The 17,593-nt window shown below is 28.4% G+C and overlaps 1 protein-coding gene across 1 annotated transcript; it reads right to left on the reverse strand.

The window, feature by feature from the left end:
• Nucleotides 1-11,108: 11,108 nt before the first annotated feature.
• On the reverse strand, nucleotides 11,109-12,525 carry LOC129966368 (glutamate receptor ionotropic, delta-1-like). Its single transcript, XM_056080790.1, has 2 exons — nucleotides 11,473-12,525; nucleotides 11,109-11,219 (listed from the first exon to the last, which is right to left on the reverse strand). Exons 1-2 carry the CDS (start codon nucleotides 12,523-12,525, stop codon nucleotides 11,109-11,111), a joined length of 1,164 nt encoding a protein of 387 aa, XP_055936765.1.
• Nucleotides 12,526-17,593: the final 5,068 nt, after the last annotated feature.

Below are 17,593 nucleotides of genomic sequence, written 5' to 3' on the forward strand. Positions count from 1 at the left end.
TTTTCAAAATTAATAACAATGCATGGGGGAAATGTTCATAAATGAAATTGGTATTGTTAAAAAAAGTAAAATTTTCGATTTAAACTTGGTGTAAGAATACTTATTCTGCAATGTTTCAGTCCCAAGCTACTTTAGAGAAATTGCAAAATTTTAGTTAATTTCTTATTAAATGTAATTTTTATTAATTTTTATTCTTTGAAAGGTTGATTGATTCTTTTTTCTTGACTTGGATAATAAATTTGCAAAATTTGGTCTAATTACTCAGGAGAAGATGGGGAGTATGCATACATACATAGTTATACTTCTGTTTTTATTAAGATCAAGTGCAATATTATTAAACTCTAACTATCTAAGGTGGTGATCTATTCGTCTGCCATATTTGTAATATTTATTCAATCATGTCAACAAATTTTCAAATCCTGTCAAAATAAAGGAAAATACTATTTTAGATTATAAATGCTCAATAAACATAATTCTTATCAGTTAATTGTGTTTGCAAAGTGGAAAAAATAACTGGAAAATAAAATTAGCATTATTCATTTTACTCTTTGACGCTGTGGCAGTACATTATTTTGCAATAATTCTCAAAAGTCAAGAATGATTATGAGAATCAAACAGAACGTATCTATCAATCATGATATTTCAAAAGAAGAAAAAAATGTAGAAATCGTCAGTAAAATATTGTGGCCAGAGTAAACTACCATTTTTACTTTTTCGCATACATAGTATAACGAAAATATAGTAATCGTCAAAAAATTCGAAATCGAGGATTTGACGAATCTATACGTTTTAGACCTCGAATTCGAAAAACACTTTTATGGAAAATGTCGGTCTGTCTATATGTTTGTTTGTGATAAAGATAATTTTAAAATGCTTCGAGCTATATGGAGAAAATTTGGTATATGACCTTTGTATCAATTTATAGATATATCAAATTTTGGACAATATTCGTACAGAGGAAGTTTGTCCGGCTGTTCGAATATAATTTAACTTTATAACTATAAAATGAAGAAGGCTATATGAATATAATTCGGTTCACAGATTTAACATCTATATTTTGATACCTTTAAAAGTCTGAGCCAAATCCAACAAACGACTGACTGTTTGTCCGTCTGTACTTTCAGAAACATGTAGATGTTATAACTAAAAAAATGGCTTAAATATATCAAATTTGGTGTAGGATTTTGTGACTACAAGAACAGATTTGAGTTATATTTTTGATTTAAGGGTGGAAAAAACACATCTAAAACACAAATTTGATTTCTGAATACTATTAAACATAGGCTAGGGAGTAATTCTCAAAAACACTAACCAAGATTAACAGGATAGATTCATTAAAATGGCTAAATTCACGCCTAAGGGAATATTTCATTCTCTGAGATAATGCCTTTATTAGAAAGTATGCGAGAAAGTTTTTGAGAGACCACTCCCACTGTCTTCCCTCTGGAGAGTATGCGGCGAAGTAGGGCTTATAAAATTCTTTTCAAGATAAAAAACGCCCAACCGAGCAATGATAAAACATCTAGAAGTCATGAACTTTTCTATAAAATTAAAAATTGCTGCAATCGCACCAATAGTTTGCAATAATAAACTAGTTTTTTTGTTTTTACTAATTATTTTAAATACATTGATTTTTGTAGCTCTAACAGAGCATTCATAATTTGACTTATTTTCTGGAAGATCATAAGTTCGTTTCGTCAATTAGTTTGAATTATTTGAAATGGTATGCATTACTTTTTCTCTACATCGTCTTTCTTCGAAATAAAAGCAGCACGAAGAAAAAATTGGCTTTCTCTTTTAAAGTTTGAGTTCTGATTAGATGACATCTGAGTGAATTCTGCTCAAATTTCACTTCACATTAATCAGAAGACTCTATAATATATATCAGTCAACATAAAATCCACATTCTACCAAATTTAGAAGAATCAGATTTCTATCATGGTGCCTTTTGATGGAAAAACAAACCTTATCAAACAGTTAATAGGACCCTCTTTCAAAGTTGGGAAAAGTTTTTTTTTTTTTCATAAATGCGTTCTACTTTGTTTTAAACTTAAATCCAAAGCTACATTGTGCTAGAAATTACATTTGTGTACATCCATACAAGTTACATTGTGTACATCCATACATTGTGCTAGAAAAGTACCAGAATTTGCAGAAAGTTACATTGTGTACATTCATACATTGTGCTAGAAAAGTACCAGAATTTACAGAAAGTTACATTGTGCACATCAATATATTATGCTAGAAATGTGCCAGAATTTAATTAAGGTTTTTCTGAATTTTTTTTTTATCCATATGTAGAATTATCTTTCATACAATTACTTAGAACTTTGTCAAATTTAGAATTACATTTAATTTAATTTTAGATATAAGAGTAATTTTTTTATTCTTGAAATAAATCGACTTTATTTTTAGAGTTTCTATTGTCACTGAATTATATCACTAAATAAATTCGTTAGAAATTTTATTTTAAAATCTAATTTAAGCAATATTAAGTGTAGTTCTTAAAATTTTATAAATAGTATTTAAGTAGTATTTAAATTTTATACCATGATTTTTTAAAATAAATAAAAGACAAATTCTTTCTTATCAAAACAAGCCATTGTTTCACATTAAACAAACTTCAATCATAAAACTGGAAAATCTAATTAAAATTTATAGTTATATTTAAATATTCAAGACTAAAAAGTTCAGCATTAGATAAAATTAATTCTAAATTATTAATTTTACATTCATTGAAAAATTCTAATTTTTAACACCGCTATCTTTGCCTCTATGCCCTGTAATGTATTACATAAATTTTATCTTGTATTTCATAAAACCATTAAAAGGAATCCCGAATATTCTATATGCAAAATATCTTTTTGCAAATTTTTTCATGGATTAAATTACGCTCATACAACTATTTCATGACGCACTACATCATAATGCATTTTCAAAGCATCTCTTAAAACTAGAAAATAAATTTGAAATGATCTTCGGTCTTAACAATTGCTTAAAAGAAAATAGAAAATGAAAATTTTAGAACCCAATCAACGCAAGAAACTTCGAAATCCAAAATTGAATTCAAATAAATATGTTACAAAAGGAAAAATATTAGAATTACTGAATTTGCATGATCGCGATAAAAAGTACAAATCTAATAAAAACCTGGCCACATCTAGTAGAATTTAAAGCAGAAAGAATTAAAGAAGTTTTTGGAAATAACCACTTAACAGAATGAGAGTAAAAATAAGCTTTCAAATTCAAATTAGATTTGCATTTAATGCTATGTAACAGTACGCGGAAAGAGTTTTCAATTAACAACAAAAAACTCGATTTTTCTGTAAGAACTGCTCTCAGTCTAATTTCCTAAATTTAAAAAAAAGTTACTTCGTGCTGTCTAGATATATTTAATTAACAGACAGCATGTGAAAAAAAAATTGGAAAAAATGCTTCGATTTCGTTTATGCGTTTTATCTGAGAATTTCTTCTATTTTTCGGAAGGACATTGGATTAGAATGTAATTTAATTCCGGCATCTAGAGAGAGTTTTTACTCTGTAAGAAATACCTGCAAGCATTGATTCATTCTAACAAATGTTTTAATGAAATAATGAAGGTGTAAATAAGGAGAATTGAAATGCTTTTAGAAAAAAGTATATGGCGTTAATATAAATAAATCAAATGTGACAGGATGTCGAATGTTTTATAAAAAATGCTGTGAAAATTCAAAATTTGATGTGTCTTCTCTTATTGTTTAACTTAATATGAAATATTTTTATTTAATTTTAACTATGTAAGTTTAATAAGATATCAGCTCATTTTTTTATATCTAAATAATCAAATATCAAATCATTTTACTTTGTTTCTTTTGTTTTAAATATTGAAAATTAGTTGATAAACCCAGTATTGAAATTTTTTCACATGTTCCACGTTTTCTTTTCAGAAAATATTATCACTAATTTGTACCTACAAGAATAAATATCATTTGAATAATAAATTATTGAATAAAACTTTTCAAATATTACCCGAAAATAGACCTTTCAAAGGATCAGATAAATCTTGAAAGTTGCACTTTTCCATTAATCATTCCATATAAAGTGACTTGCTGTCATTTTTATTTCATATATACATAGTATATAGAAGATATAGTAACTGTCAAAAAATTAGAACTCGAAATTTTGACGAATCTTCACGTTTTAGACTACCATGAGTTCAAAAAACACATTTTTGGAAATCTATCTATCTGTGACAAAGATAACTCAATAACGCTTTGAACTTGTAGACAGTTGAAATTTGATTTACGATCTTTACGATAAATTTGCAGATATCTGTCAAATTTTGAGTTAAATCTGTTCAGAGGAAGTCCATCTGTCCGACAGTTAAGTTAACACAATAAATACAGAAAAGAGAGAGTTCGATAGATAAGATTCAGTACACAGATTTGACATCTATAGTTCAGATACCGATTAAATTGTCTGCTGAATCCAGTGATGGATTCATTGTCTGTTCTTTCAGAAACATGTCACCTGATAATTCAAAAACACAATGACTTAAATATATCAAATTTAGGATAAGATTTTGTGACTACAAGTGTCACTACAATCGATTGAGAAAAATGTTCTTAAAACACAAATTCGATTTTTTTGAGATACTATTAATGCATGCCAGAGATTAATCGACAAGCATGGTATGATAAATTCATTTAAAGTGTTGTAACATTCCAATGTCTTATCAGTACCGTTTCCCAGTACTGATAAGACATTTACAGCCAGCTGTGTCGTCACTGTTACTTACTAAACTCCTCGAGATAGCCATATGGTGAATCTTTTCACCTGGGTGGTCTCGCATCTGTTCATTAGCGATTACAATGAAAGACCACATGTGGAATTCCTTGTCCAAGAGGTATTGATAGTACCTTCAAAGAGAAAGGGGTGTCCAAACATCTGGATGCTAGATGTTTCTCTTTGTACAAGAACCTTCCCACGACCCACTGGTGCCACTGAGAGAGCATATTGCTGAACCCCGATTGGCCGAAAGAGAGCTCAAATGACCAATGTAAATTAAGAGGCGGAGATTGTCACCGAAATAAAGTGCGGAGATTTTTTTTTTAGAGAGAGAAGAAACGAATTGCAGAGACTGTCGGACTACGCCCACGAGTTCGAGAACCAACTGAGTTTCAAGAAAGCCTTCGACTTTGACTGTTGTATCTCCTACTACAGGTGTAAGTAACTATTTATTTAACCAAGATTAGAACAAGTTGTTCTTTGTATATATAGGGCTGTAAAATAAAGAATTGTCTGGAAATTCTGCTTCGTTATTCGATCAGTCTAGACCGAGACATTACAGTGTTAAATTCGAATCAAAAGTTAATATTTCTTAACTATTGTACGCCAGTGTAAGGCGTTCTGTGACTTGACAACTTAGTAGAGAATATGCCAAAAAGTTTTGAGGGAACCACTCCCGTTGGTTTTGCACTAAAATTGAACAAATATTCTATATAGTCCTATATTTAAAAAAATGCTTTCAAATTCATAACACAGTTAAATTTATAGTTATGTACGTTCTTACTTCATTGTGAAATATTATTTAAAATCTTTTGCCTGCATATATTCTTTAGTTTTCACTAATAAATTATGTTGCACTTTCATTTTGTTATCTCAGCATTCACTTCAAATTTGCGATCTCTCTCTTCTGCCGTTCCTGACTACAGAAAAGAAATTGCATTCCATTCTGCATTCTTTTTGACAGCTAGGATTAAAATAAGTGTCTGGTTTCTCGACAATCGTAAAAAAAAAAAGATGTGTTAAAAGTCCGCCATTTTGGATGCCTATTGACAATGGTAACAAGCAACTTTTAAGAATGCAATAAAAAATTGGCTATTCCATCTGGCGAGAAATTGCTCCTAAATTATTCAACTATGGCAAATAGAGTCTAAATCTAACCTCTTTCAATATCTATTTGTATTCTTTTTTAAATATTTTGTTCCCCTTTAGTCTGCCCCCTTTTCAGCATCTTTCTTATTCCTTCTGTTTTGTTGTTCAGCTTCTAATTTTTATGGTTTCTAATTTATTTATTTTTTTCACTTTTGATAATTTACCATTTTTTATGAAGAATAGCACAAAATTTCTTTTCCACTTAAGTGTGGAAAAGATGACAGAAAATCAAAAAGGGCCTGACACTAATTCCTTTTATGAAATAAAAACATAAAAATGTTCAAAAGAATCAAAAGATCAGAGATGACTAAAGATTACTATCAAGATGCCAAAATAGAATTATTTTGGGGTAATTTCTTGTCAATTTTTATAGCAATCTTTACTGCCTTTTGTCACCATTTCTTGAAGCAATCCAAAATTATGGATATTTCGAGAGTTTTAGGACTGTTGGCACAACTTTATCGAACCTGGCGAGAAATCAGACACAAGTGTTATTCAAAAGCCTGCCAAAAATATATATTAGTATATAAAACATTGCGAAATAAAACATAAATAATAAAGTACGAAAACTAATAAATTAAAACAAAGAGAGATATTATCAGGTGCAACAATAATCAATATGAAAATAAAATTTCGTTTAATTTGATATGAATAATGTTCGAAGATAAAATCTTGAACAAATTTGCAGACGAAAGTTAGTTCAACAAATTTAAAAACATTATTTAAAAAATCAGAAAAAAAGATACAATTTTACTTTTAAAATTGCTAAAGCCCAACAACTTAAAATTATTAAAATAGGAATTTTCTGGGAATTAAAAAGATATAAAATCTTTTAGATCTGCGTTCTTCTTATTCTTTTTTTTAATTTTATATTATTAATTCAAAACTAGCAAATTAAAACTTGGAATTATATATTGTCTTGTGCTAAAATAATCATTAATAAGAATAATACGTAATAGCAATAATCATTAATTAAAAATAATAACATAAGATTTCCTCTCATGTGAGGTGAATAAGAACAAAAAATAATATATTGTACATGTTTACATAAGAAGAGGTATTTGGCAGATTGTTTTAAAAAATGTTAAAAATCTGTGGAAAAGAGAATCTCCAGTACTCCTAAATGAAAGCTTGTTTTGAGCGTAACATAATTCGAGATGGCAACGAGAAAAGGCAAATTTATCTTGATGATAAATTTATCTTGAGTCAACGTGCCAGAAATTCACCATCTAAAGCATAGATAAATGGACGAAAGATTAGTATTTCTTGGAATATTTGTAGAATAAGTAAACATATCCTTGTCGATTCTCGTTCAATGCATTTTAGATCCATCACCAAGGATGGATGATCTTATATGTCCGAATTACAAATGAGCCCCGTTATGCTTATGAAATGATTACAATTTCTCTGATTGAACGAATATGCTAAATTGATATTAAAAAAATATGTTGAGGTGTTTTATCAATTGATAATTAGCCTTGGTGATAATTGAGCTTATATGTTTAAATATTAATGCTTTTTTTATGATACATCTTCATCTCTTCTAATAATAAAGCATAATGTGTGTGAGTGGGTTCGAACATGATAACGCTCTACAGGGCAGAACATTCATTTGAAATCAGCTAAAATTGATAAGGATATATTTTGTACTCTGGGATAGATTTTTTTAAAATTTTAATTAATTAAAAATTAAGCTACAATTTAGCATTTTTCCACGAATACTTATGGAAATATTATAGTAGGAAAATAAATTTTATAATACTGTAACATTTTTAAAAATTCAAGTAGAATTTTCAGAACAATTTTGGGTAATTTTAAATATTTTTTAACTATTTTTATGAATATTTTGCAATAATATATTTAATTGCTGATGCGAAATTCTAATCATTTCAATTCTTACCACAAATATTTCATCCTATGATTTTCGTCAATTGTTGTTGAGGGAAAATACAAAGATACTGATTACTTTACTGCACGAGGTAGGTTTCCGTTTAAAGTGTGCTTTTTAATAAAAAAATAATGAATTTTATTGCACTTAGAAGAAAGACTTAATTTCCTAAATAAGAAATGATTAAAAATATTTAATGTACAACTATTTTTAAAAAGTTGCTCTTTACTGTAATAAAATTAAATGTAAAAAAATATACAATTCTCCTTACAACTTGAGAATTCTTTTTTATTTTTGTTGTAGTATATTGAAATTCTTTCGTATCTGAGAAATTCCCTTTGAATGATGCTCCTAGATATAATGAAACGAATTATGAAACATATTCTGTAGTAAATATAAAATTTCAATGCTGAGTGGCTTTATTTTTTACCTTTACATTTTTAATGGATATCTTTAATTGAAATGCAAAAATTAGTCGATTAGTTTAACTTTGATCACTTGAAATTAAATTTTAATTTTTAGATAAAATGACAGAATCTAGAGAGATACATATCACAATGAATGGTGGAAAGCTTCCAAAATAGTGTACGTTACATATCTATCAAGATTTGAAATTTAAGAATAATTTAATGAAGGCCGACATTAAAACCCAAGTTATATAATTTCATTGAAATTATATTGGAAATTATATAACAGCTTTTAATCAAGACAAGTCAATTTGTCGCCAATGGCAAAATCACAAATTGAAATATAAATTATCCATAACTGTCAATTTCGGAGTTATTTTAAGATTCATAAAATAACTCAGATAAAATTTGAACTAAGCATTTTTTAAGCGCAATTGTATAATTAATATTTAAAATATTTCGTCTGCTTGGTTGTCAATGTTAAAATTTACTTATTCGCAATCATACCATTCTCATAAGTATAAAAATGTCGTATCAAAATTCCTTTAAACATTATATCACTTATTATGATCAAAATCATAAAATTCAAATTGTAAAAATTCAAGATTGTTTCTTTCTTGATTGAATGTTACAGTGCATTCTTACACTAATTTTAAAAATAAAATAATAATATAAAAATAAAAAAATTAAATAATTCTGATGAGGGAATATATATGTACCCATCAGAGCACAGTTAAATTTATATAGCTAATTAAGGTACAATACATAAAAGATATAAAGTTTTCGACTGAAAAAAATTTTTTATGATCTTATAATTCATACTAATTCTATCTTTTAAATTATTATTATGAATCTTAAACAGTTATTAAATGTTGAAGTATAAAGATAAAAAAGTATAATAAAAAATCATAATTTTTTAAATAAAACTAATTTGAAAGCGTATGTATAAAATAACATTTCCAGAAATATGAATGTGATAAATGATACTTATATGCTAATCTTTATGAGAACTAAGTTTATTTTCATTTTTATCAAGCGTTATGTGTGACAAAACATGCATCAAAAACTAGAATCATTGATATTCAGTAAAATCAAGAACTGGTATTTTTAAATCATTGATGAAATATTTGTCAAATTGAAATTAAGTGAAAAGTTGACGAAACAAAAAATAATTAAATCATTGAAAAAAAATTGATTACAAAAATATTCTGAAAATAAACAATTATTTTCGCATCAAAACACATTAATATGAAATGTCTCAAAAGCATCGTTATAGCAAAAATAATAAAAATTATTGCAATATTTTGCACAATCTATACTTTCAAGTTATACTTCCTCAGATAATTATTACCTTTCTCGAGCTTTAAGTTGACAAGAAAAAAGTCATACGTAGATTAAATATTATCATTTTCCGAGTTTCAAAAAAAATTTAGAAAACTTTATGAAATGACATTTAAAATAATAATGGCGGTGGAGGCAAGAGGCACAAAAGTAAACCGAAGAAAGTAATAATATGTATTTATTAAAAACAGCAAAAAAAAAATACTAAAGAAATCGTAATATAACCTCTACAACTGTTCTTCAGAGCCAAAAACCAATCTGTGTATTACAGCAATATCGCAGTAATATATAATAACACATACACAACCCACTTATGAAAGTGAATATAACTGCATACAACTGACAAAATAACAAAAACTAGTGTTGTGCAAATATAACATCATATTAGTACTAGTAAAAACCTCAAAATCTTAATGTTTTGTTGCCATTGTGAATATAAGATTCCTTTTAAATTCCCATCATTTTTTGAAGAAAAATTAGCTTTTATTAAATTTGGTATCTCCTCATTTTTTAAAAATGATATTAGTGCTAGAAAGAACGTCATTACATCTAGAATTACACTTCCTTAAACAGTTGAAAAAAAAATATATAATAAAAATATGTTTTATTTTTGCATTAAAAAACATTTGTAGATCTGACATGAAAGTTTACTTGAAAAGAAAAAAAGTAAAGATAAGTACATTTTTAAAAGCAAAACTCTTTCATACTACTAACATATGTTTTGTCCGTAAGTTGCAATAAATTATACATTGATAGATACTGAACAGATGAATGAACATGGAAATGAAATTCAAAATACTCGTAAATATTTTTGCATTACATTCAGATTTTAGGCTTCGTTCTTTTAATTATTCTTGCTTGAAAACAGATAAAGAAAGAGTAAAAAAAAACTCCTGTTTTGCAAATGAACTCAATAATAATTTTATACATCAGAGGAATTACATACAGTTCGTCCGATTTCAAATTTAGTTCGTTCGTGCATTCCTCGTTCGGCTCATAATTTAAATGATATATTGTTGGGCGAAGATTTTATCGGAATTGTGTCAAAGAGATGAGAAAAATTGCTAAATCGGTGAGAGGAAAAAGTGTTAGTTATGGTGAATCAGTGTAGCTTTGTTATGCATTTTCTTCTTGGCGCTCAAATATTTTCCCCTGTGGCTTTAATAGAAAGACGCAGCAGCTTATTTTCAAGTTAAAAATACTGATATCAGCATTGAGCTATTGAATTTATAAATGATGGAACATTTAAGCATTAAACTTGTGCATTTACACATTTTTATGGTGTCGATATTTTGATTTTTTGAACATTGCTTCAAAACACCAAGAAATGTACTCTATATCCTTCTTAGTAAGTTCAAGGAAAAGGTGAAGATTTTGAGAAAAAGTTTTTAAGGCATTTATATATTTTATTTGATATCATGTGTTTTAGAATCATTTTTGAAACTGAGCTCTTTACTTCTCGATTTATTCTCTCATAAAGTCCATGTATGCTTTTAAAGATTCTCTGTTAATCCATTTTAAAATTGCGGATTTTTTAAGTCATTGAGATTTCTCTTTTAAGTGGGAGACTCAAAACCTTTTTCTTGTCTTCTGTAGCTATTTTCCAGATTATCAAGAAGCTTTATTTTTCCACAGAAATTGTGGCAATTTTCAAAGCTTTGAATATTCTGAAAGTTAAACAAAATTTTAAAATATTGTTCTGAGTGATTAAGGCTTCCACAAATCAAAACAAGGAGCAAAATTCAGAAATTTTTTCCTTTTTATTTGAAAATGTAAAATTTCTCCCAGAAATGTAAAAAGAGAGATTAAAGTACCTCCAATAAAAATATAGAATGTTCCAATTAAATCATTGACACGCAGTTGCTGCACCCCAGACGTATTCAGAGGAAACTTTTTTATAGATGAAATATAAACTTTTACCCATTCATCTCTTTGGTACTTATCAATTAATCCTGCTGCTAATACCCGAGACAAAACTGTGTTTAATCTTTCTGTGCAACAAAACCCTTTCCTAAGTGCTATCCCAAATTTAAACGAAATTAGCGAATCTTCTGAAATTAAGAAAGATCCTGGTGGTAATTTTCCGAGCAATAACTTCAGAGCAAAATCTGCATTAATAATAGCAGTATTTCCTTCAACTGTGCTTGTTTCTATACCTTGACTAGGCAAGTAAAACCAGTTGTTGTCTAGTACAGTTTTACCAAGAAATTCCAAATCTTCATTTCCAGATTTTGTTAAAAGATACACTGATGGTGCCCCTTTTAGCATAACGGATTTGTGAGTTCCTTTTCTTACAGCTCGAGATAGATCAATAAATGTAGTTATCGGTTTGCCTTGTAATGGCAAGGACAGATATGACAATAAACAGGCAGAATAGCTGGATGATATGACTAGAGCAAATACCAACCAAGATGTTATAAAGATCCTGGATCTTGTTGATGTCATTTGGAATTCCAACGGCTGACGTGATATGCTACCAAAGAATTGCACCACCAGATCTATCACAGAGAATTTATGGTTCAAAAGAAATGAACATATCAAGGGTGCAACAAATACGACGAAAATGATAATACCCCATAAAACAGTATCAAATATCCTCACAAAAGCCCACACTGCTGGAAGAGAACCAGGTTTCTCAACAAGAAAAGACAGTCTTTGAATTTTAAATACTTTACTAAAATCAGCAACTTCAAGTCTATCAAATAACATGGCGATACCACACATACCGAAATCAGCTTCTTTTCTTTGTAGCATCCCCATTACTCCACTCCAGTTACCGTTATCTCCTTTAAGTCCAAGTATATTGTCAGAAGGAATCATATGCTTGTACTGGAAATTCAAAGATTTTGCAAGAGTTCTAAGTAGCCTGCCTTCTACTCCATTTAAAATTTGCTCACCGGTTTCTGTAGTATTCACTTCAAGTATATGTTGTACGGATAAAGATGCTATCTTAATAAATGATGGAAATTCCATTCTGATTGAATTTCTAAATTTTATATTTTTTTTATAACTGCACTCAAAGAAAATAATGCTTCTAAGATCATCTGGATAAATCCCAGGATTTAGAAATCAAATTATGGAAATAATCAATAACTGCTCTTGAAGAAAAGAATGTTTTCATAGATATCCTGGCACATTTGCTGGTATTTTGTATTTCAGAATGGTAAATAATTGTTCTTGTAGAAAATAATACTTGAAAGAAAGGAAAGTGGTATTAAAATTCTGAAATTCAAATTTTAAAACGGTCAATTACTCTTCTTGAAGGAAAGAATACTTTTCAAGTAAGTGGAAGATTCCCCAGAATTCTGTGGCTATCTTATAGCATATAACTGCATATCATTTATTTTAAATATATAAGATTGTATAAAAGGAATTACTGATCAAATTTATTTAAATATCCATAAGAAATTTCCTTCTGAAACAAATTATTGGTGCCTCTGCATTATTATGAAAAATTTAATACAATTTTTTCATTTATTCTGGATAAAATATGCTCTTATATATATATAATCATCCGTCATTACTGAGGGAAATAACTGAATGGAATTTAAAATTAGGCGACCATCGTTACTGTTTATCAAGTTTAAGTATACCTAATAAGACTTATTTTCTTATTGAACTTATCAAACACAGTTGGGATTCAAAACAAAATATTCATTTTCATTTTATGCTACTTCCAACGACATCCCATAAATATTTTATTACTAAGAAAATTTGATTATCTTAGTAATTACTATCTGAGTTACTATTGTATAAAATTGCTCTCAAAAATTATTCTGTTGATTTGCTTAGAAGATTTTCTACTTTTTATTTATATATTTATTTTTAAAAATATTCGAAAGCCGTTTGGCATAAAAGATATATGAATATCAGGCATAAAATAATAGATTATTGATTATTTTATTAGAAACGGTAAATGCAAAATGGCTTTAATTTATTTTATGTTGATTTTTTTATACTATCACAGCCGAATAAAATGTTCTAAATGAAGCAAACGTTTTTAGTTCCATATGCATAGTTATAACTATCAAAAACGTGTACATATATACCTAGTAATAATTAAGTCTTTTGAAAATTTCAAAATTTAACTTTATAGTAAAATTCTAAATTAAAAATATCATATTGAATAATGCTTAATTGTTCATAATTTCTTAAATATTATTCATTAAAATATGCTTACTTTTTACATGCATATAAGATAATTATTAATTTTAACAAAATTGAGGAAAAACATTCATATATATTATATTTACAATACCAATTTGTATTTCCTGTAATTATCTGTATTCGCTGAGATTAAAATAAGTATATCTGTATTTATACATATTTAGGTAATTACAATTGTTGCAAACTCAAATTAATATTTATACAGAAATATAATATCAAATGCATAAAATTAAAGCATATATGTTATACTAATATAAATGGTATTAATGCAGATTTATAATCTAAATTTGCCGATTCATATAAAAGAATATGTATTTACAGATTAATATATAAATATACGATGAATTTTTATTAATATTTTATCTGAACGATGCAGATAATTAACTGCGTAGAATCTAATTAATACTAAAATTCTAATCTATTAATTTTGGTATTCATAAGTATTAAATCAAAGCGAATTTCTTATTAAATGTTCACAAAAGTCAATTAACCTATAATTACGTTAGAAAACAACGATTACATATATGCAATATTTTTTCAGTATTGCGCAAAAAAACTATATTTTCAAGCGCATACTGGTGGAGGTGTCTCAATCAAACATAATTTCCACGCTTGATTTAAATAAAGAACATTCAAAATAAGATCAAGATCTAATACTTATTCCTCGAGACTGATTAAATATAGTATTTTCTTAAAGAAGAAATTTCTTCATTATTTTCTGAAGCAAGTTCTTTAAACTATCAACAACAAACATATGTAGTAAAAAAATAATCGTGCCTAAGTGGAACGAAATTAAGAGAAAAGCAATTATTATTGAAATTAGTGAAAACCATTTTTATTTCAATTTTGTAAACAGCTATTCCTCGATACTTACCTTACTTTCTGATAAGACATTATAAAACGTAATTCTAAGAACCAGGAAATAATTCTGCAATTTTAAAAACAACAAAAACAAAGCAAATCAATAAATTAATTTTCCGAACATTTGTATTCTATCAAATCAGAATGATCCGCCATTTTTTTCGTAAATTTATATTTATATGATTACAGTTATTTATTTTATAATCTATTTTCTATTTTCCACTTTTATGGAAATATGAATATTCAGATATATTAAATAAATTAGTAGTGTTGGATATCTGAATCATAAAAAATTAATGGAAAAAAATAAAATCATATATAAAACCTGTTCTAAAAGATTTTAGTGAAAGGTTATATTCTGATGAATCTACTGGACTTTTCTTTCTTGGAAGATGAGAGCGTCTTTCGTTTTTAAGAAAAAGTTAATGTTCTAATGAAAAGCGTATTTATTTTTCAAACACTGATGAAAAGCTTTAAGCTTTCCAAAGAAAACGTCCTTTTTTCAGAAAATTTAATATTTAATATGCAACGTAAGAAGATTATTTCTTCTCACCAAAAATAATAGTTTGAAATTGTTATTTACATTTTTATCTCCCATGAGAAAATTGCTTGATCTTTTGTCGTCAATTATCGATTAATTATGCTAAGTTTCTGACAAAACTTTAAGAGGAATATTTGTTCAGAGCAAAAACAAAAGCTTTACTATTAAAAGTATTATATTAAAGACACATATTAAATCTCTAAAAATCAAAACTTAATGCATCTATTTTCAGTAAAATAGCTACTACTTAATACATCATGAACACACAACTAAATTTAAAATTGTTTTATTTTTTACATGAAAATATATGAGGGCAGTCTAAAATGTATCCGACCTTGAATTTTCCTGTGTACTGAAATGATGCTAGAATGGCTCCACTGTGCACAAGGGAAGAAGACAGCTTAATGTGTGTGCTAGAATTTTTTCTTCGAATTCGAGTGTGTGAGTCGCTGCCTACTGGCTACTGAGTTAAGTGCTCGTAGGATGTTTTTTATTTCTTTCAAGATGACTGACGGAGTTGAGGAAAGATACTGAATCAAATTTTGTCAGAATCTTGGTGATTCTGAAAGTAAAACAATTTGTAAGATTCAGCAAGTGTTGAAGACTATGCTATGGGGGGGGTAACAAAAATGTAGTAGTGGTTTAACCGATTTAAAAATGGCTGCACATCGGTGGAAATGATCATGGATGCATCACGAATACGCACCGGAAGGAGACAAATAGTGACAAAAGAGCAGTAACAACAAGTTCTATGCCTACTCAGAGATGCAGTTCGGTGTAAATGACCAAATCTCTGGACGATGAAAAACTGGCAGTTGCATCATGACAATTTTCCAGCTCATTCATCACATCTGATCCAGACTATATTAGCGAAACATGGAATTCCAGTCGTCTCCTAACCTGCCTACTCTACAGATATGACTCCTCTCGACTTTTTAAATAGAAGATACCGTTGAAAGGATCCCGTTTTGAAACTAGAGAAGAAATAATTGCATAGCGCGACATTGGAGATGAGCATCATTACAAAAGAAACCTTCCAGGAGCAATTTCGGCAGTCGAAGGATCGGTGGGCTAAGTGTGTGAGAGTACAAGGGGCTTACTTTGAAGGGGATTAGGGTCCCATTTTCAACACATAAGTAATATATTTTTCCTGCCCAAATATACTTTTCCTGCCCAAATATACTTTTTCTTGCCCAAATATACTTTTTAGGAAACCCTCATATAATATCACCAACAAAAGAAATATTCAAAGTCAAAATATAATAAAGGTAAAAATACAAATTAGGTCATTTACACTTAACTGTTGAACATTAGAATGTGACGGGAGTAATTGTCTAATAGATATTATGTGAAATTTGAATCATTCGTTTCTTTGGTAAATCTTACAGCTGTCCTGCAACCATATTTCTACACAGCAGAACTCATATCTGAGCGCTATATCAAGGCATACGAGGCACTACCACCAACAGAAACTGTTCTGGAGGCAATTTCATACGTAATATTTTCACAGGAAAATCAATATTTACGATTACTGCTTTATCAGCAACTACCGCGTTTCCCAATTTATCTAGATGCAAACAGCTACCCTCTGTTCTTTACTATTTCCCCAAGAAATTTCTTATCTTCATTTCCAACGTTGGTTAACAAATATCATGGCGAACTATTCAGCATGAAGCACTTGTGGATTCCTTTTCAAACAATTTGAACCAGTTCAACAAATGTCTTAATCAATTTGCCTTGCACTGGAAATGCCAGATGAGAAACCAAGCAAGCAGAATAATCGAAGGATATGACTAATCTAAAAATCAACCATTGTACTTAGAAAATTCTATATCCAGTCGATATCTTGCTAATATCTAATGGCTGGTGCAATGAGTTGCCAAAGAATACTATAATTTACTTTATTAAACCTGACCTGCGATTTCGAATAAGTTCGTATATTACAGTAATAAGGAAGATTATGAGAAATATCGTAGGTAATAGAATAGCATCAAATATAAATATATATCAGACTGCTGATAAAGAACCTGACTTTTCCACCGTAAATACTAGTCTTTGAATGCTATACACTGACTGTTTGAAAATATGCCAGTTTCACCCATACCAAAATCGGTCTGTTTGTTTTTTTAACATGCCTATGATAACATTCCAACTACCATTTCCTGGATTCTAAGTTTATTGCCAAGCAGAAACAGTTGAAACTGGAAATATAAAATACTTGCCAAAATATTCAGCAATCTAGCTCCCCAACCGGTTAGAATTTTTTTCTCCGTTTTATATCATTTTCACATCAATAGCGTCTAAAATTGTTAATTTAATATGCGATGCAAATTTCCTCTTGTGGATACAATTTTTTCGTCTGTATCAATAAAGTATGAAATAAACTTATACCGAAAATTTATTTATATGTGCTGAGTTGATCTTAAATTTCTTATTTAATGCGAAGTAATATTTGTGACAAAATATTTGAAT

This window comes from Argiope bruennichi, chromosome 4, assembly GCF_947563725.1.
Source record: "Argiope bruennichi chromosome 4, qqArgBrue1.1, whole genome shotgun sequence".
Taxonomy (NCBI): domain Eukaryota; kingdom Metazoa; phylum Arthropoda; class Arachnida; order Araneae; family Araneidae; genus Argiope; species Argiope bruennichi.